The sequence below is a fragment of the Sphaeramia orbicularis genome, chromosome 17 (genome assembly GCF_902148855.1).
Source record: "Sphaeramia orbicularis chromosome 17, fSphaOr1.1, whole genome shotgun sequence".
NCBI lineage: Eukaryota > Metazoa > Chordata > Actinopteri > Kurtiformes > Apogonidae > Sphaeramia > Sphaeramia orbicularis.
Genome location: NC_043973.1, coordinates 9753198 through 9775225, shown reverse-complemented (window position 1 = coordinate 9775225; position 22028 = coordinate 9753198). Strand labels below are relative to the sequence as shown.

Below are 22028 nucleotides of genomic sequence, written 5' to 3'. Positions count from 1 at the left end.
TATTTTACGATTTCTTTCAACAGTCAGAGATCATTTATTGACAACCTAAATCAATTTCAATTCCAGTGAGTACAGCTGGGGGATTGGGCATTCAAGAAAATTATAACTGATGTAGTTACTAAGCTCCTAAGAAAAATAAAGGGGAAAAAAACAAAGAAAACCACATAAAAAAAGTGAGTACCACAAGGGTCATAAAGGTGTGCGTTTTTATCATTACTTCACGTCGAGTTAATCACTTTCACATCAGCAGCTGTTAGTCCGCTCATATGTCATTAATAGCTGCCACACAGACATGATAAAAGCTGCTGAGTGGCTCGACCACCTCTTTGTGGCATTGCACCTGCAAAGTCTTTGACGTTGACATCAGCTCCCAGGCTAATGAGCTCTTTCACTTGCTTGGCGTCTCCCCGGATGGCTGCCATGTGAAGGGGTGTCTCCCCTCGCTCATTCCTCTTGTTGACCTTGTCCTTCTGTCGAGACGAGGCACTGCTGGGGACTTTCTTCTGCACAGGGGTCGTTTGTGAAGGGTGGCTGGGGGTAGAGTCTAGACATGGGTGAAGAGGAAAAAAAAGACTTAACTGATGCAGGAAGGGGAAACCCAGTGGCTAGAGGAAGTGATGATAACCTCCACTGATGAGTGAAGCAATGGATGAACAACGAATACTTCCGTTTGAGGTCCAGATTTAACCAGATTAACCTACCTGCACCCTCAGAGGTGCAGGCTCTGTTATAATCTTTACACTTACAATACTAACAAAAGATTAGGGCTGTGGAAATCAATGAGTGTCCAAAAAATGTCACACAGAACTCAGATCATTATTTGTGGTTTAAGCTTTTTTTTTTAGTATCTTGCCAATTAGCAGAATATCTTAAAAAAAAAAAAAAAAAAAAACATTAAGAAAAAAGGAATAAGGCAATAAAATATTTCATTATTTTTTCCAAGCATTTTAGCTGACTAAAGAAAATACCAAAAGACAAATCTAAATTGTAATGTTAATTATCAAAATTATGACAAACATATATTGATACAGATATAGAACATTTCAATAAATTAATTAGAGAAGTAGATTATATAAAATGACCACAAGACCTGCTCATTCAATGAAATGCTAGGGATGCACCTTTGCCAGGATTGCCTGGATGCTGATATGGGCTAAAACATTTTTCCATACATGCATCTGTGTTCATGTGATGCAAAAATAACATAAACAGAGGAAATCTCAGTATCTGCTTAGCAAAAATAAGGTCTTTTTTCACTATTTCTATTACGTATGTAATGAAAATATTATTTTGTAAAACATAAAGCAATAAACTATAACTATGAAGTAATAAATATGGGACTAAAATGTAAATATTGTCAAAATAAAAACAGAAAATCCGACATTCTTTAATAGTAAATCTAGTGATTTGTAGCTGACATGGAACATTCCCAAGTCTAACTCTAAGCAGCAAAATGAAGTTCAGAATACAGACAAAAACCAACAAACAAAACAAGCTGACACCATAAAAAATAATGGAAAGCATTGTCTAACTTAAAATATATGTGTAAACAAAAGTCTGATTTGCTACAATGACAAAACAAATGAGGATCGTATTATGAAATAATAGACATTCTTCTATCATCACGATATACATCATCATACCACACAGCCTTATGTGAGATGAGCAGCAATTTTCTAATCTAATTCGCAATAAGTGTAAAACAGTATTTCTCAAAACTGTCATGGATCTCTGTTGAGCAACAACACAACTGGTTTAATGAGAAAACTGAATCAGTTTTGATCTGTGTCTACATGTTTTTGACAAGTTTGGAGTTTTTGTCTTGTGTTTCAAATATTCAGAGCATATACATCAAATATACATCGAGCCTTAAGCCAACTTGCTTGGATACAAATTGAAAAGCAACAGCAGAATATTGCAACAGAGACTGTTTCCTTCTACTAAATATTAGATTGTGCCCTTTCCTAAAAACATGTGTGCGGAGATGCTAGGAAGCATGACTCATCCCACAGTAAATACACTCAAAGCAGTCTTGAGGATGTGGTTAAAGTGAGAGGGCAGGTGTACTAACCTGGACTGTTGGCAGTCATCTGCATTAGAAGAGCCATCTGTTTGCGCTCTGACAGAGGATACCCAAACAAAAGGTTAGAAGCTTGCGACTTCTTGCCTCCAGCTTCCTTTTTCACCTTCTTCTTGTCTGGTCCATCTTTATCTGCAACAAAATTAAGTATCATTTATGAGCCACATTTTTAACTCAAATGTTTACAATCTTATTAGCAATTTAATTATCAAAGTGAGTCCATTTTCTTCTTCCCCTTGTATCTGTTGACCTTGCAGAGAAACAGATGACAAGCATGAAGTTTGAAAATAACAGACGAAAAAAGACAGCATTCCCTTTAAGCCAGCCAAGTACTAACGGCACTCGGACCCTGGCCCCAACCCTAACCCCCTCCCCCTCAATCTCAGCTGGTCGGTTACTAAACACAGACATGCGTGAGCTGTACGGGAGCAGATGCAGGGCCAAAACACACACACGTGCATGTGTGTATGTGTCTTTATAGCAGCATAATATTAGCGCAAGGAGGGGGTGTCGTGACGTTGTAGAAGACACAGGAGCTGAAGATCGGGCTGCAGCGATTACCTGCGTATATCCTGCAGGGAGGCACTAATCTCTCTCCCCAGGTCTCACTCGAATGGCCTGGGTCTGAGTCATCTACAGTGCAAAGCAGAGAGGATGGGGAGGGAGGGGGAGGAGGGGAGAGGAGGAAGGGGAGGGCAAGGGGAGGGTGGAAGGGTGGGAAAGCACTGCATTAACGCTCACTCTCACTCACCCTCCTTCTCATCTCACATGTACTCAATATACAGGCACACACAAAGGCACACTCACACTCCACACACAGATTATGAGTCATGGCAAACAGGAGACAGAAGAGAATATCCAATCTGAGGTGGTCAGTGGGGTCATTACTTCCCTTCCTCCTACATCTGCTCATCACAGAATCTGAGAGTAAACAGTTATCAGTCTTTGGAAAGCAAAGCCTCCCTCCATCCCAGTTTAACTTGATAACCTATGCATCATACATTATGAATTTAAAATTACAGGTTCTTTGTGTTAGACTGACACAGGACCACACAATGAAAATCACTGCTTTGAGCCTTGGATTACAGAGAAGCTGAAGGCAAATCTGCAGCAGTCTGTAAAATGCATTAGTGTCCGACATTTACTATAATTATGGCTATAAGCTACAGTAACCTATTTTTAGATTTTAAATGTGATGTAAACACTTCAAGTAAATTATAGTAGCTAAATGATCTGTTTTACAAGAAATTGTTAAAATTCCAATTCCTAGCCGAGCACTGCAGCGTTTTATCTTCTACATAGTGACAGTTAAAATTATGAAGACTTGTTTCAAACCAAATGCCACCATGACTTCACTTCTACATCGGTGTGGCAATGTAATCACAAAGGTATACATAATCTTAAATCTACATTTATCCATTCTTTCCAAAGGTCCCAGTTGCATTTACTACAATTTATGACCCATCAAACCATTTACTGTCATACATTCTCTTTGCTCTCATATTCTTGCTTATTATAAAAATGAAGGTTTTTATAGTTGGTGCCATTGTTGTCAACAAAAAAGTCTTGGCAATTTTATTTTTTTTTAAAAGCATGCGATTCATTTATAAACATTTATTATCATCATTAAAATGTTGTCTATATCAGTCTCTAGGATGCAACTTCGTGATTCAGTTAAATAATGGCAAATCCTATGCACAGCATTTTCAATAAGAATTTGAATTGTTTCCCCACCTACATTGGTTCCCATCTACTTTTCACTTCAGGTCTTGTAAAATGGTTGATATAAACCTACTAAATGTACAAGTCCACAACTTCCTCAGCTTGAATGGATTCTGAAAGAAAACAGTTTAACCTGACCTACAGACGGTCCCACAAGAAAACGTTCAATAACATATGGCCACCAGGGGGCAGTGTGGGGACATGGCAGTGAGCCAGCAGCACTGCAATTGTAGGAGGAGAAATAAAGAGGAATAGTAATAGTCCTTACCGGTGTCTGAGTCCCGCTCCTCTGTCCGAGGCGGACTGGTAGTGAAGGTGAGCTTGCGCTTCATGGAAGACTTGGCTTTCCCTTCCTTCCCCAGCAACTCACTCCGGTCCAACTTTGGAGTTTTGGTGAAAGGGGACAACTTGTCTTTGTTCTGTCATGAGTGATAAAGAAAGAGAAAAAATTGTGAAAATTAGACCGTTTCAGTCAAAGTGTGGATACATTTCATAGTCTGAGTGTACTTTTGCATTGTAAATTACAGCTATAACAGTGAATACCATGAAGTGGACCAAGTCAAAAAGCTTTGCTGACTATCTCGGTAGGACCTGAGCTTAGCATGAGGATAAAATTTCAGATCTGACTACGGCTTGCTAAAACGTGACACTAACATAACAATGAGCACATGATTATATTACAAAGTGTTGTGTCTGTGCAGCATACTGTTTGGGTTTTGCACGCAGCAGGCATGTCCGCATAAAAAAAAAAAAAAAACCTTATTCCTGCAATGCCATTCCCAGGTGAACAATAAAATATTAAAGGGAATCTTTTTACAACTGAAATAAAAATTGTAGTAATCATGCAGCTCTGTTCAAACTGTTCAATGCCTGATGTAGTGATAAATGCTCAAAATCCTTAAGGCACACATATTCAATATTATAAACTCCAACAGATATTGGTAGGGGCTGCACTGAATCTAAACTGCACAACAGAGCCGTTATCTCATATGCTAGAAATTACCATACCGAGCAAATAACAGTATTGTCGACAATAATCACAATTACTTTATTTTGAAACACAACATTTCAATCAAACACTATAAACCACAAAACTTGTTCAAAAAAGAGCAAAATAAAGAAAATTGAACTGTCTAAGAATAAAGCAGAAATTCACAGCCTTAAAATGTAGTTTGAGTAAAGACAGCTTTGAAAACCTGGATCTCAAATTTTTTGTTATACAGTGGGAATAACTTATAGTGGTCAATTCTGACATATGGGGCAGGTAATGAGTATAAACCAACCTTTCACTTTTTCACCATATTTACAGGGTTTACTGTGAAATGTTGGCACTGGCAAATAAAGACAGCCATATGGTATCTCTACATGTATGTTATTGTGTCTGAAATTTATGAGAACTCAGAATTAAGTAGGTTTCTGTCACTCAGCTCCTTGTAGTTATGGTTCAGAGAATATGGCATGAACACAGCATTAGACTGATTGTTACCTCCAGCAGCTTCTCTGTGTAGTTACTTAAATACAAGAAGCCAGTGGAGACACTGAAACTGTACTTTCTCAGGCCTGCTGCTGACTCTCCGCTTTCTTCTATCACATAACTGCATAATATTGATCTACTTAATAAGGCCAACTTAATCACAAGTACATTTTCTGTCATTTGTCATAAAGGATAAATGATTTCCAAGTACCAGCCCCAGCCTAAGGTATAAAAAAAACCCCAAATGAACGCTGCAACACAATTATTCAAATTTAATTTGTACAGGAATTATTCGGTTGCAGGCATTTTGACCTATATAAACTGTTGATCACTGATAGTGCACACATTATAGGCAGCCTCCAAATGTACACTGAATGAACACAGCCTTGTATATACTGTTACATTGGGTTAGTTACCAAATTCACTGAAACAAATGCCACAGTTATGTTGAAAACAAAATGCCACCCACTTGACAAATCAGAATACTGTAAAGGTGACTCCTCCTACTTGCAGGTGCTTTTTGTTTTCACTGCGTCAGTTAGAGCTCTTTTTTTGTGCATCCTTCAGAGACAAAATTTTCATCAATGGTGAAGGTAAAATAATATTATGTAGGCTCATGTACTATGGCCCTCCAGTGCTGTGCCCATTGCAATAAGCCTAGGAACCATTTGTAATGTCTGCATGACCCTAATGGCTAACAAGTTACTAAGTTCCTGCACTCTGATCTGCAGACAAAGCTGATTCAGTACCAGCACTTAAGCAAGCTGCACTTTGGTGCAGTAAAATACATTTCTGGCAGGAGGAAAAATGTCTGCAGCATCGTGCCTCTTTGATCTTTGTGAAGCAATGTGCCAGCTGTGCAAAGCGAATGAGTATAGCTGTACTGAAAGTGGAGTAAAGATGTGAAGCACACAAAACACTGTCCTTGTTTTTTTATGACAGGATAATTAGAAAATGTCGGTATAAACAAAGTATGTGGGACATGTCTTAAAAAAAAAATCTCAGTGTAGCCCTCCTTTTAAATACTTCCTTAAGGTGTCAAAACAACAGGGCATCACTTAGAATAATGGCTGCATCAAAACGCTGGCGATGACAAACTGCTTGTCAATTCCCAGACTAATTTGTATTATTATATTAGCAGTGACACAGATCAAGTCAAATCACAATAGGAGCCTAACAAGACCGCCTCAAAGCTGACATGCAAAAATCAGAACAGCTGAGCAAAAACACTCTAGGAGAGGAAACATATCCATGCACAGATATTTCAATAATTAGTGCAGTTCTGACATCTAGGGCAAATTGCCAAACTGTTTGCCATTTGTTTATTTCAGTTGTCAGTGGTCATACTGTAGTTATCACGGCAAAATGAAGACGTTATGACCACTGTTTCAGGAAGACAATTATCTTTGCTATCACGTTATTCTTGTCTACTAGGACTGAAGGGTATTGGGGAACGTGATGTGATATGTGATTGACATTATTAATGATCATACAAATACTATGACGACAATATGACTTAAGGTAGATAAACATACTGAAGTACGTAGTTATGTTCTTCTGCTTTAATAGCTGCACTAGTAACACTGGTAACTAGGGCTGCTCGATTATAGAAAAAAAAAATAATCACGATTATTTTAGCAATAATTGAAATCACGATTATTAAAAATGATTATTTGTTAACCTTAAAGTTGTTTATTTTTTTCTTGCAAAACAATGTAAGATATACTCTTTAAATATAAATAAAGCTTTTAACCATTAAAACAAAGTATGTTCACTTTTGTACGAAACAAAAAAAATCTTTGAATGCAAATAAGTATACTGTAAATTCAAGTATGTTTCCTTTTGTAAACAAATAGTGCACTGGAATTAAACTACTCTAGATTTGCCACAGAACTGGAGCAATAAAAAAAAAGTAACGTAAAGTGCAAATTATAAATTCAAGTATGTTCAATGTAGTATGAAACAGTAAATTCAGTGGCGTGCCGTGAGGTTTCAGTTAGGTTAATACGGGAGTTGCAGCGTAAAGAGATTCGGAGACTGAAGATTGCATTGCGGACGAAGTTGTAGACGGAGTTTTTTTTATGTGTTTTAGTTTTTCATAAGATTATGATAAAGGTCGCGGTGGTTAAACTTTAGATGGTTAAAAAGGTTTGCTGTGTTACCGGTCGGTGCGGACACAACTACAAAACACTTTTTGCACGTAATGGGTTTTTGCTCTTCATCTTCTTCATCAAACCCAAAGTGATTCCATACAATTGAATTTGACTTGCCTTTTTTGTTTACCAAGCACTTCTGCTGCGATTCTCCTGCTATTTTTCCAGACCGCTAGGTACAACTTTCCTCTTGGGGTGGACCTGCCGGCTAGCAGGCAGCTGTAGCTTAGGGGGGGGGGGCGGGGCAGAGCAGCTCATGGTAGCTTGTGTGCGCGTGAATTAAACAACTCAAAATTAATAATCATTTTTTCTCGATTACATAATTTTTGTAATTGTTGCGTGTAATAATCAAAATCGTAATTGAATTTCGATTAATTGCACAGCCCTACTGGTAACCACAAATATTCAGGTACTGTGGTATACACAGTGTGTGAGTTTGTGCCACTTCATCTTTTCTGAGACAAAAATAACCAAAAAGAAGAGAAGCACTGTTGTTCTTGAAACACAAGATCTTCAACCACATTTTTTTCTCCCTTCTTTGGTCAACTTATTAGCTAACATCTCAGTTACTACCATATTGTCATCAATAATCCTAAAGACAGATTTAAGTGTTACTATATCTGCCCTTAAAATCAATTATCAGTTGAACTCTGCATTTTAACATGTAAAATTCTGTGACATCCGTTTAAACTCTATGTTGGGTTTAGCATCATGTGATATGCAAAAATAGGCATACCTTCTTCCCCGCCTGCTTATCCACCATGGCGCCATCTCTGTCGCTCCCAGGTTTGGCCATGGTGTGGCACCTGACTAGCTGTGACAGCTACAGCACAGTAGGTTCATCATGCACCTGGGGACACAAAACACAACAGTTTTAAGAAAAGATTTGGACTTCGCTACATCTCAGTCTATGTGAAAGACTGGTCCAGTGTTTCTGCAGATGTGGTGTAAACAGGCAGATTTGATGACAAATGTTCATGCAGTCTGTTTATAGGCTATTCTTTGAGTAAACATCTGCTTTAAAGAGAAGGTAAGAGCTTAACAAAAAAAAGTCATTTAACCTTGGAGAGAAGTGGAGTGGCACAGTCTAAATCAGTAACACTATAAAACATCAGCTGTGTTTCAGGATGTAGGCTGCCCCGATCAGTAATCAGGGATTTTTATTGAAATTTCCATTCCACCTCTTGAGACTGACCTTAAAAAGAGGCAGGAAGCAACTGTACAAGGCAGCATGAATCACAGCTTTTGGGACAAAGTTTCTAAGAGGAAAACATCCCCCTTGCATAGTGTCACTGTGGCCTACTCATTAGCTCAACCAAGCTTCTCTCTGATGTGGTCTGTGTTGTCAGCGTAGTAGCACACACAGCAGCATCAATGGAGGCACTGTGGGCACTAGCAGTGACTGGAGAAAGTACAACACTCAGAACATGAGCATGAAGCCGACATGGCATGTGTCAGTTATCTTGCCGCATGAAGCCCACCACTTTTAGTCACAAGCCATTCACTGCTTCTTTTGATATACCCTCTGAGAAAAGGAAACGCTTCTGATTTCACTGAAATTAATTAATATATAAAGAAACCCAAGAGCCTCTTACATAGTCAACAAAATGATCGGGACAGTCCCATTACTCAATACATAAGCAGTTACAGTTGAATGGTATTATGCTTTTCATTTTTACATTGTCACAGTGAATCACTGATATTTAAGTAAAGTATTCTCACTTGATGACTAAAAAAGTGTGGCAAATTGCCTGAAAAGATGTGGGTTACAACAAGGACTAACTAAATGTATATTCATTTATTTATTAAAGTCATCACATTTTTTCTTTAACTGAAAAGAACAATTTGCAAAAATTAAAATAAAATAAAAAGTTAATTGCCTAAATTATCGTGTAATAGATAGACACCAAAGAAACAGTAAATCTCCTATATAAGTTAGGAATATTTGCTTGTAAAAATAAAATAAAAATAAAATTACTATACTTATCAACTGTTGGGTATTCATATTAATTGACCGGTAGAGAACATTACAAATCTCAAGCCAGTTTTCCCATACCATGTTTCCAGAAATATCCAGTGTTTACATACTGTACATGTACTGTTTCTATCTACGTAAGCAGCCGTCCTGTCATTTGGGTCTCTGTGGCTACGGCAGGGACTGCAAAGCAATAATCCTATGAGGATAAACAACACACCACACTGCCTTATGCACAGTACTTGAAAGATTAGGGGGTTGCAATACTAGACTACTTCAGATGTTAACAAAGCCATGAAAATTGAAAAGAGATTAATCATGTGGTTGCTTTTCATTGACTGCTCTGGCAGACTATATCAACATGACAAACCAACCAACACCAAACTGAAAACACAACACAACTGCAAAATGCACTGTAGACACTTTCAAAAAAGCGCTATCATCCAGATACAAACCAAGTACTGGCACTGTAATGATTACCCTTACATGTTATAGCAAGGATTAGGACATAAGGAAACATCAAAAGTACAGAGACATTAAGTTGTGGGTTGAATAACCTATGTATAACACATTCAGACAAGGACTGGAAACTGCTGCTGTTTCTGTGATCATTAACACACGATCAAATCTTTACTTAATCCTGGATTTTCTGATGAGAATACTGTGACACTAGTGAATCTTAAATATTTGAGGACGTGCATTTTTCTGTCTATTTTATGTGCATACAAAATTAGATCCTATTAGGTTTTAGACAAAACAAGCCATATAAAGATGTCATCCTTTCACTATTTTTATGATGTTCTGGACTGAATCACAAGCCCCTTGTGGACGACTCTACCCATGCTAACATTTGTGGAACAGTGAAAGACGGGCCTACTCTGGAGAGGTCAGCAACACGGCTATGCTCGGGGTATTTCCGATGCGAAAATTATACGTCACACTATACACGGTGCTGCTTTATCACCGCTTTGATTCCGGAACACAGGTCCACTGTGTAAAAGTCCAGCCTGTCTCACCTCTGTTACTCCTTTGGCTTGGCTGTGGAAATTGGTCAATGGTGGCAAAAAGGTGGGATCACCATCTCACCTTTTTTTTCTGGGATCTCTGTGTAAAAGTGACTACTGAGTAAAAATCAACGCATCAGGCTTTTCCCAGCTTTTTTGGAGGACTTAGGTTTAATTTGGGCATAAAAGAGTTATCATAACAAAGCTGTGAAAGAAAACCTAAAGAAATAATTAAATCTGGGAAAAGTTATTTTTGTTTGCTGCAATGTTCTCTAGGGTTGGGTAAAAAAATCCATTTGATTGATTTTAGATTGATTTCATTTTAATTTTGCGTAATCGATTAATAGTGGATGAGAGCAATTTTTCAGAGCAGAACCACAAGTGCCTGACCCAGGTACCGTGGAGGTGGAGCTGGCTCTGTTTCACGGGCCCCTGGGGCAGACAGGGCATCTTGATCTTGCTTGCAACGGTTCAGGCACGAGAGAGGCTGGGAGGAAGGGCCATGGCCATGATACCCAACCCTAATGCTCTCTACATTGAGTTTACATTAATTTGGCTTAGGGGGTGTTAAAAATGAGTTTGGTGATGTGCCTAAGCCTTAAGATGAGTAGGACAAACTGAAAAGTCCACAAATTTAGAATTAATAATTTATAGGTCAAAACACCTTAGGTTTGTAATTACATGCAGAATACAATTAAATACCTTCAAATATTATTCACTAAGAAACTAAAGCTTGTCATTATTTATCAGAATTAAGAGTTGTTATAGGGATTATAACATTAAATTTCTTGAGACTGACACCTTTACAACCCCTGCTGGTCTTGACTAATAGCACAGTGTTGACAGGTATCGTTTCCCCGACACACTGCCATCCTACTCAACTTAGGCTAGAGAGAGGTCCATCATTAGTCAGCACATCAGCAGTACGCAGCAGCATTGTCATTCACGCAGCTGAAAGGGAGAATTGAGCAGCCCACAGAGAACACGTTGGTGTAAAGAGGCTTGTGTATCGAGGGTATTAAAGTGGTATGGACAGCCCGGGACCAGACCAGAAAACAAACGCTGACAGGACTCCAATCTGGCCCAGAGACGAGGCGAGGAGGGTGTGACTATAATTACAGAGGTATTTGGGCATTCGCCAGTTTGGCATTCACATTCACTGCATTTCATGAGCAGCTCAGGGCTGCATAAGCCCCTACGAGCTCTGCCATTAACCTTGAGCTGTTTCAAGTTGAGATCAAACCCTGCCACAGTAACTGCCTCAGTTCACAGAAACTAAAACCCAGATTAGTTTGGCATGGTGAAACAGTGAAAACTAAGTTTAAGGAACAATTACCTCTTCTACTTAATGAAGCACACAATGAAAGTGCAGAATCACAGCTGTAAAAGGTTGAGCGATGTAGCTGACTACAGAGTAGCACCAAAGGCACTCAGGACGGCCGCTTCCCTCTGTCTCAACATCAGCAATGTGGTAAATTATTCAGCATTCAAAGAGAAGACACTAAGCAGAAAAGACTAAATAGACCATACCTCACAGTATATCTTAAATTATGTGCTAGGCTGTTTGACATGGAATAAGTGCAGCAATATCCTGTTTCAAGGCACACTGTGGTACAGAAATGTACATTATGCCATGTACATTTTTATATTTTAATGTATTAAGAAAAAAAAAGTAAAACTAGATGGAGACACTGACCTATAGAGCTATGCACCTTGAGTGCCTTTCAGGATTATCTTAAGCCAAACACATATCTCTTAATTTCATTTGTTCAAATGAAGATGTGCAGCTACCTCATTTTATGAACTTGCCTTCCAACGCGTCACACCATTATTGTACAACACAATGAATATCTTGATATTTGTGAAAGATGGTAATTTAACTGTGACAATCTCATGTTACAACCCAAGTAATCATTAAATATCACTGTATATATTTTGGTAAATTCTCAAATTCCACCTGTCAAACATTTTATGATTTTTTTCAACTCAGCGAATATAACTGAACTGTAATATTACAGCCAGGACAAGAATTATACTTAATATTAAAGGAAATGCTTGTATGACATTTTCTGTGTCTAAACAACCACCTGTGCTGATGCATCCAGGTCCATAAAATCCGAGGTTTAGTGTGCTGGCTGTGTAGCTAGTCATTCTGAGAAGCAGATGTCTCTGTATTTATTTATAACCTGGTGTTCCTGCACTTTAACTCCACTAGTTCCTGACTAACAACAATAATAACCATTTTCCTGTAATGCGGGAGAATGTTTGCCCCGACAGCAGAGCGGCTGCTTTGGTGCATGCTGTTGTTTGAGTGCAGCGGCTTGAGACGTGAAAGAGCTGGTGTGGAGATGTACGTTTGGTGGAGGTAAGGAGGGGTGTGCTAATGGGGATAGATGAAGAGCACACACAGTACAGTAACCTGATCCACTGACTGCAGGATGGGACAGGGAGGGAAAAGGGCTAAGAATAGCTCAGAGCCAGAGTACGCCACCACTACCATCACTAGCAGCAGAAGAAGCGGCGGCTGCATTACTCTACTACAGCTTCCAGAGTATCGCCTGCTGTGCGCTCTCACACACACCATGTGGAAAATACATGTGATTTTTCCCTCTGGACTCCCATGTGGCTGCAGTTACAAAAGGCAAGCACAAAAAAACCTCAAGAAAAGCAAGCGTTGAATACATTACTGCTCATTATGCTACACAAAGGTAAAAATAAAACCAGCTATTTAAATGTTATCAAAAATATTCTCAATCTACAGTCATAGGTTTTTTTTCCTTCAATAGGAGGCAGGCAATCCCTGTAACGAGTGCAAGGAGACACACTACGCTTGCTGCGACAGTAAACAGCCAGTCACGTGATCATGGTCCTGTGTGCCGTCAGGCTAAATGATGGGGGAGGTCTCTCTCTCTCTCTCTCAGCTGCACATCCATCCACTCCTGCTTTCTCCTCCTCCTCCTCCTCCTCCTCCATAATGAGCAGCAGGACAAAGCCAGGCGCAAAGGCCTGATTACTGAGACTACAGGAGAGGGACTGAATGGGCAACAATGACAAGATCCAACAATCTTCAACTTGATCACACTCATCTTGCATTCCAACCCTTATAAATTTATATAATTAATTTATATCTCTGGACAACAAATACTGTGTTTACTACAAATGGTCGAACATCAAAAAAATAAAAAAAAAAAAAAAAGCTCTCTTCATAAACTCTTAATGAAAAGAGCTTTATCAAAATGTAACCAAAATTATTTTAAAAGCAATAAAAATTTAATGCATTTTAATTTGAATTTCTTGTATGTTAATTCCAGTTAGGACAGACTGAAGATAACTAATCTGTGATTATCTCTAACATAAAATTATCATCAATTGAATACCTTTTCGGTTACTGATTGGAGAAAGTTTAAATTTTTTAAAGATTTAATTAAAGATTTAATGTTTAATTAAAGATTAAAGAGCACTTTTGATGGTGATTTTAAGGTGCATTTCATATTTGTTGGACCATACAGGTCATTTATTAACAAAAAAGAAAAGCTATATTTTTGCAGAAACATTTCTGTTGCAATGTACCATCCAGGGTAGCTTCCTGCAGTGGTATTACATCATATCTAGCAGCATTTTCCTATCTGTTTAAAATATTATACGAGCACCTGGTTATTAAAATCACAAACGTATACAATGCTTTACATGTTGTATCCATTTCGATACTTCAGCAGTGTTTGTACAATCTTTTTCACCAAATGGTACAAAATTCAAGAAAACAAAATTCCCAGCACAGAATGAATGCCATTCTCCTCTCCCCGTCACTGGGCTGTCTGAAATGAAGACATATTTTGTCATGGACAAACAAACAGCAAGTGACACCGGCTGCCTCAAGGCGTCTGTTCACCTCTCTCTACCCTAACCCCAGACAGACAAAACATGCCCCTTCCAACTAGAGTGTCTGGCCTGTGTTCCAGTAGTTGTTAGCTTGAATAAATGAGCCAACCATGTTCTCTGGGAATAGCTCTAGTTTAAACCTCTCCCACATGGGAAAACACATGCTACTACTGCCAATAACAGCTTTAACTGTAACTGTACCAACAGGTATCAGTCAACTGCTGCCAAAACTTCCCAAAAGCTGATAAGTTGTCAAGTTGCCAAGTCAAATAACACATCAGAAATTTGCCATGTTTAAATTAACCCTGTGATAACATTGTCACGTATATTCTTTATATGCAACAAACCATTGGGGCACCAAATTTTCTGGCATAATTCATAATAATCCAAGCATTAAGCTGTTGTAAGAGCCAGACATAATGTACTTTGTGTCCTAAATGTGTATTCTTATGTAAGATTAAGTGCTGAACTGTTTCACAGCCTTATCCATCACTTAAAAGCTTCCATAAAAACAGAAATAGTCCTAAATTTACAAGGCAGAGGCTCAGGGCATGACTTGCACACAAATCAAAAGCCTCATAAAATAGCCTAATGTTTGTACGCCAGAGGCGTAAATAGGGTTAACTTTACTGGCAGGAGACTAAGGCTCAGCCCAACACACACTGAAACACGCCCATTAAACTGGCCCAGCATAGTCTGAGAGTCTTAAGAAGCCTACCGCCACCACTCTGAATGTAGGTTAATGTTCAGATACCAAAGCAGCAGACAAGAACAATGAAGCCTTTACTGCTGATTATGGGTTAAAAGGAGGGGGGAGGGAATGAGGGAGGGATTAGTGCAAAGGTTAGGACCTAGGCGTGGGTCTTGTTCTTATTTCAACCACAGCACCAAGCTCATATGACTGACCCAAACACTGGAGAACTGTTGCTGTTCAGCTTGCAAGAAACTGTAATATTCAAAGTATGAATAGATAATCAATTAAACAAAAAAAAATCAAAACTAAGAAAGACATTTTAGATAAAAGAATAAATGTCAAGTATAAATATGATGACTTCAAGATAAGTCAGGTTCCTCATAGACTGATGAGAACATGTGCACTGAAGCATTAACTTGAAACATGTAAGTGAATTAATAAAACTATATAGTCATTGCTGGTTTCTCTTCATTTTCCATTACAAAAGGGCAGTGTATAAAGCCCCAAGAAGCACAAAAGCCATCATTAATAGCGGAACAACAAAAACCATCAGCTGTACCTAACAGTGGGTCACAACCACAAGGTATCCCTATCTACTGTTTTTCATATGAGCAGCTAGCAGGCCTCAGTCTGAAAAATAAACCATGAGGGAAATCTTGTGTCGGCTTTCATTATGACATTCAAGATATGACTCCATCTACACCTGTCACATCCTATTAGGTTTGATGAGATGTGTTGATCTGATTACAGCCTTGACACATGGTTGCCTATGCTGTGCCAAAACCACAGGTTTGCCATACTCGTCCCAGCCTCAGCAAGGCCAATATCTAAGGATCACACAGCATCCCCTTCTTCAGACTAACAGGAATATACTCAACAACTTTGATCAACAAGCAGTCAACAAGAAGATTAGTAGTGGTTTCATTTCAGTGTATTCACAAGCACTATGCAGATTAACAGGTCACACTGTGCTCAGAACATAACCAATAGCTTTAATACTAACTTAACTTCCACAACAATAATCCTTCTACTCATACATTGCATTTTTGGGTTAGGGGGTAAAGGGGGATGCTGAGAATCTGTTGTGAGAGAAATACCTTCAAGTTGTCCAGAACTAAAATTTCTTATGCTCAAAGACATACAATTATATGACGTCCCATCACTTTCATCTCAAAACTATCATAATATAAATTCATAATCAACCGATTAATTGGTCAGTCAATTTAATGCCACTTTTGGATAGTCTGCATCAGCTGCAGATGATTATTTTGGGGATGCTAAACAAAAAATTAATCTCCCCACATTTGCAGAGCAGACAGAATAGACTGTGGGAGGCTTGTCAGTGTGGCTGCTGTTGAACAATGTTAGTGCTCCCCAAGATTTAAAATATGAGTACTGCAGATGCAGCACAGAATACATCTGCTTAACCACAGAGAGACAATGCAAACATAATAGTGTGAATTGGTGTCTAGACAAAGTGGAGTAAATGTGATCATTGATAGACAATTACATCTGTCAATCTGTGATTGCCAATCCCCAACCTGCACTGAAAACAACTGATTAGCTGAAGTCTGTGTCACTGGGTGTATTTTCAACAGCCCAAAAACAGTCCACAGATCTGGGCAAAATTATTGTTTCCTTTCACTTGAGTTATAAAGTAGTGTAATGGTTTAACAAAATTACAAGCACTGCAGCTCCAATATCAGCGATTTTGTATCTCGTGTTACCATTATCAAATTGACGTATTTCATCAAATGCAAAAACTAACATGATATTGGCAGTATGTATCACCCATCAGCTGTCTTGCTCTCCAAATTGGTTACTGAAAAATCCAAGCACTACTTTTGCTCGTTAATCATGCCTTATAAACACTACCAGTGGGTTCATTCCAGTTATTCACCAATGACTTTTCACAACTGTGTATACTTTAGCTGGCAAATACTGTGGATAGAACACAAGTAGTATTAATACTAGTGCTGGCTTGAATGCCTTTCTAAGGACTTCGATGCTTTGCCAGAGGTCAACAGCGAATATCTGAAGCTCAAAATGAAGAATCACATTAAGCTTTAATACTGCTACACTGGAGTGGTTTTTAGGTTTCTCTTAATGGTAATCGTGATAAAACTTTGACTGTTTCACATGGTGCATAGCCTACTTAGAGACTAGGCCATCTTTTTGACAACCTGCAATGCACTCGCACTGAGCACCGACAACTCAATACATTTAAATAACACATAATATGTCAATGGGCTCTATGCACAGCCCCACTACTTCCTGAACCTCAGGTGGCTCCTATATTTCCTGTCTTTCATTATTGGACACTGATTAATCTAGGTGTGCCTAATTCATCAGTAGTCACAACAAGAAGTAGCAGGCACACCTGCATTAATCAGTGTGTCCAATAATTAAAGAAAGGAAATAAAGGAGCCACTGGAAGTTCAGGAAGTAGTGGGGCTATGGATAAAGTGGGGATGTAAACAATTAATCAACTATCAATTAACTGTCGATAAGAATTTGCTGCATCTCCCTGCTCCTTGAGATCCATTACCTACATGAACCTTTCTTCTAAACTGCCCCTCTTCAGATCCATTTATTTTATTATTCTATTTAATTTCTCTGCAGAATTTATTTTGTTATGCTGCATTGATGTCATTGTCTGTACTGTATCCCTAATGGTACAATAAATCAATCATTAATGAATATGACATGCTTTTTTCATAAAATATATAAACAATATTTTGCTTTTATTCTTATAGGGCCTATTGAAAGAGAAATTGAGATTCAGAGGAAAATCACTGCTTATCAATTAATCGTTAATTGATTGACAAGGTCAACCAACTAATGACTAATAAATTAATTGATAATTTGCATCCCTAGCATAAAGCCCACTGAACTGTAAACATGGTAAAACAGATCATAGCACAACATAACATGGCAAAATGATTGTAACAATGCCACCAATGTTCATTACCTGCGGACACATAAACTGGGTGTCTTGGACACACCCACTCAGGACCACATTCACAGCACAGTTTAGGTACATTTCCACCACAGGACCATAGGGGTAGTTTTATGGGGGCCGTCTAACCTAGTCCCTGCTTTGGGATAGGTACTCCAAACAGCCCTGAAAACTCCTGGACAGAGCTTTAAGGCTTACTTGATGCTGACTGGGAAGACCCAGAGCAGGAAAGGAAACAAGCAGCATTTTTTAAAGCCCTGAAGAAGATGAGTAGTAAAAAGTAGGAATCAGGACAATCAACTGCTTTTACAATCAAAAGAATAACGTATGACAAGTGGACCAACGTAGATGTGCGGGCACTGCTTGCATTCTACAGCTAAATTGGTCGCATAACATTTACAACTGATTACTTCAGAAATGGTGGGTCCTACTCTGCAGTGCAGACATGGCAGCCGAGAGGGCCAAGTGAGAAGACGATCCAGTAAATTACCCCCCCTTGCAGATTGTTCATCGAAGTTCCTGTGGTGGAAACACGCCGTTGTCACTCATAGGTATCTGCAGCTAAACAAGAGCCAAGTCCAACTTCATGACTTTACAGCAACAGCAAAACACTTGACAGAAAGTTCTTCAAGTTAAAGTGAAAGAACCAAGCACAGACCCTGAAGAATAACAATACAACTTAAAGATTTAGACTTAAAGAGACCCTCTAGCCTAGGCACAGTAATGCTAACTAGGGATGCAACAGTACTCGGGAAAACCGTCTACTGTTTGGTTTGCCCTGTGGGTAGTTGAAGCCATGAAACCATGAGTGAGAGGGCCTGGGCTGAAAATGTCCCTCCTGTCCCAACAAAGATAGGTTGTATGTGTGTCCAGATGTATTGCAGTCTTCATGAGTCAAGATTTCTACATGATAACCTTATTGCTCAGCACTGGATAATTAAAAAAGCAACATGCTTGCTTTTTTATTTATATGTTTGAATATTGAAATCAATATCTACCACCAAAATTAGTGTCTAAATAGTCCGAAATTTGGGTCCAGATCCAATTAATACAATGTTGAAGTGCAAAGTAACACCTCATATCAACACCACAGAGGGTAACGCCAAATAAGTTGTCTGAGACTGCACTGTTTTTTTTTTTGTAAAAGTTGAAGAAATCAAATGGTTACTTGCGGTTTTAAAGACGTAACAAACGGTGGAATTTTTCAGACAGAGATGTAAAATATTCAACTCAATAATAAAACATAATGTGCCTGCACTTGAAAAAGCTCGGCCTTCAGACCACACCAAAGTTTTTGCACCTGCGGATGGACAGACAGACAACAAACTGATGACAATACCCTGCGAAAAGGGGCCAAGGGCAAAAATGTTAGCATAACATTAAAATGCGCAGGAGTAAATGAAGCGGTAAAATGTTCAAACATCTTGTGGTTTAGCTGATGATGTAAACAAAGTAAACCCAAAAGATACATGTATATTGAGCTGATAAATACAATTGTTTTATCAGCCAGCCCAAACACAGGCTGTGCATGCTCAGGTTTTTGACCAAACGACTGTCAGGAGAAAGAGAGGAGATGCGATTATCTGGAGGAAGGCGTGAAACAAATACTTCTGCACTATCCAAGACCTACAATGGCATATGTACAAAAATTGCCTCAATGTAACATGATGCTCCATGACCATCAAGATAGTACTAACATAAAAAAATTTCATTTGTCCTGTAACATGTCTTTCACACCGCTCTCTGTCCCAATAGTTGACGTTTAGAGCTATGTAAACAGAAACAAGCTCTAACACGCATTCTATTGGCCTAGCAGGAAAAGCAAAGCATACCAGAGTCAACGATTGATCAAATTTGGCCAAATATATCTGAGTAAATTTTAATGCAGTAACATTAGAATATGTGTATATGTGATGTGTAGTACATATACAGTACACAGGCATTTGAATAAAACACATATTAACCTATTTCACAGCATGTGGATCCTGAGCTCTCACAAAGCACGGTCACTGAATAAGCCACAGTAAACAGGATGTGACCGTTTTCTTTGGCATTAGTAATATGAGAGCAGCCCAGTTAAGAATAATGCAAACCATACACTCATTGTCAAATTGTCTTTTTCTCCCTGAACTATCAACACGTACACATGCTCCTATCTCTCTTACTTCCGACAACTCATTCATGAAACGAACAAGATACTCTAAATAATTAAAAAGTTAACACGCTGACTGGAATACTACAACCCTGCATTTTCACCCCTTTGTATACATCCAAGACGTTATGCTTTAGTCATACTACGAAAAAAGCAGAGGCTTTGATGATCCGCACCTTTGAAAAAGCACATGGTGGATTATCAAGGCAACATCAGCAGGAGCCGTTACACACCGAGATATTGCACCCAACATACCAAACAAAAACAACGTTCTGCACACATTCTGCTGCTGGCAAGGCTACCACATGTTGTGTAATCAGGAGGCTCCACCCTCTTCCCACAGACACACGGACACACAGACACACACACACACACACACACAGCTAGGCCTCTTGAAGACGCAGACACAACTATGGAGCCAACTGCAGATAGAACCCAGCGTGGCTAAAGGGCTAGTGCACATCATAAACTGCATTGTTGCTTTTATAATCTTATTTACTGCTTTTGCTATTTGTATGGTATTTTTCATTTATCTGGGGCTATTCAAAATGTCACACTAGTGGCCAAGACAGAAGGACTCCAAAACTAGAACCTGAACGACGAGCTACACACAGGCCTCTGCAATTATAGACAATAATGTCAGAGCTTTAAGGCAGTACTGGTCTTCACTTAGCACAGGTGGAAAAGGATTAAAAACAAAAACTCTGAATGTTATGGGGGGTTTCCCTGAAGTTACAGACCTGATCTGTTGACTCAAAACAGAAGACAAAAAAAGAGGAAATGCATCATATTATTATGTTGGAGTAAAAAAGGCAATGCTTTCATATCTTTAGTCATAGTAGTACTTCACAGGCCTGTGCTGCTACAAAATGGAATTACGTTTCAATATACAAAAAGTCTAAGTCTACAGAAACTATTTCTCTGCAGGCAAAATCTCCATTGAGAATGAGACTATTCAAATGAAAGGTCAAACATTCAACAAGCCTTTCCCTTGATTTGAGTAATTATATGTGCATTTTCATGAAATTACAAAGTAGAGGTATGTTGAAAAAAACTGTAGAAGTAGCTGGCTGAAGAATTAAATAAGCCAATACTGTTTGTAAAATTATCCTAACATCTCTATGTAAAACTCACTTTCCTACCTTTCCATGTTGCTTTTTTATAAATCAGTACAAATATATGCAAATGAACTTCATATAGCACAAGTACACAAATATTAATACATTATATTTTGTTATTCCTTATTCACCATCTGCTTGGAGCGCCATACTGTTGGGAATACTGTACGTCCTTACATAATTGTCCCTGCTCTACAACACCTTGGTCAATACCTTACTCTCTAAGAGGCTTACCTTCTCCTGGAAAGGTTGTGGTAGCCATGGTATGGTCTCCCAGTAAATCTACTGTACAGCAAGTGTTTGTAGGTGCCACATTTATCAAGCATAGAAATGTTTAAGATTTAGAAAGAACTGGGCAAATATGTGAGTAGAGATCAGGTATTAAAGTCTATCTTAACTGTGTATACATCAAGCCTCCTATATTGTTTCTTACTAGGGCTGCTTGATTATAGAAAAAAAAAAAATCACGATTATTTTAGCAATAATTGAAATCACGATTATTCAAAACAATTATTTGTTAACCTTAAAGTTGTTTATTTTTTTTTCTTGAAAAACAATGTAAGATATACTCTTTAAATATAAATAAAGCTTTTAACTTTTAGCTTTTTTTTTATGTGTTTTAGTTTTTCTTAAGATTATGATAAAGGTCACGGTGGTTAAACTTTGGATGGTTACAAAGGTTTGCTGTGCTACCGGTCGGTGCGGCCACAACTACGAAACACTTTTTGCATGTAATGGGTTTTTGCTCTTCATCAAACCCAAAGTGAGTCCATACAATTGAATTTGACTTGCCTTTTTTGTTTACCAAGCACTTCTGC

The 22028-nt window shown here is 38.5% G+C and overlaps 1 protein-coding gene across 2 annotated transcripts in view; it reads right to left on the bottom strand.

Moving 5' to 3' along the window:
* Positions 1–22028, bottom strand: part of ankrd12 (ankyrin repeat domain 12) — a 37161-nt gene that overhangs the window by 10004 nt on the left and 5129 nt on the right. The window contains exons 2-6 of one of the 2 annotated variants that reach the window (XM_030160560.1): positions 8166–8279; positions 4071–4221; positions 2642–2713; positions 2072–2212; positions 341–544 (exon numbers count right to left, since the gene is read on the bottom strand). In XM_030160560.1, the coding sequence (XP_030016420.1) occupies positions 341–544; positions 2072–2212; positions 2642–2713; positions 4071–4221; positions 8166–8225 (628 nt within the window). In that variant the 5' untranslated portion in view covers positions 8226–8279. The remainder of the gene's footprint in view (positions 1–340; positions 545–2071; positions 2213–2641; positions 2714–4070; positions 4222–8165; positions 8280–22028) is intronic. The other variant, XM_030160561.1, reaches the window with a different exon arrangement.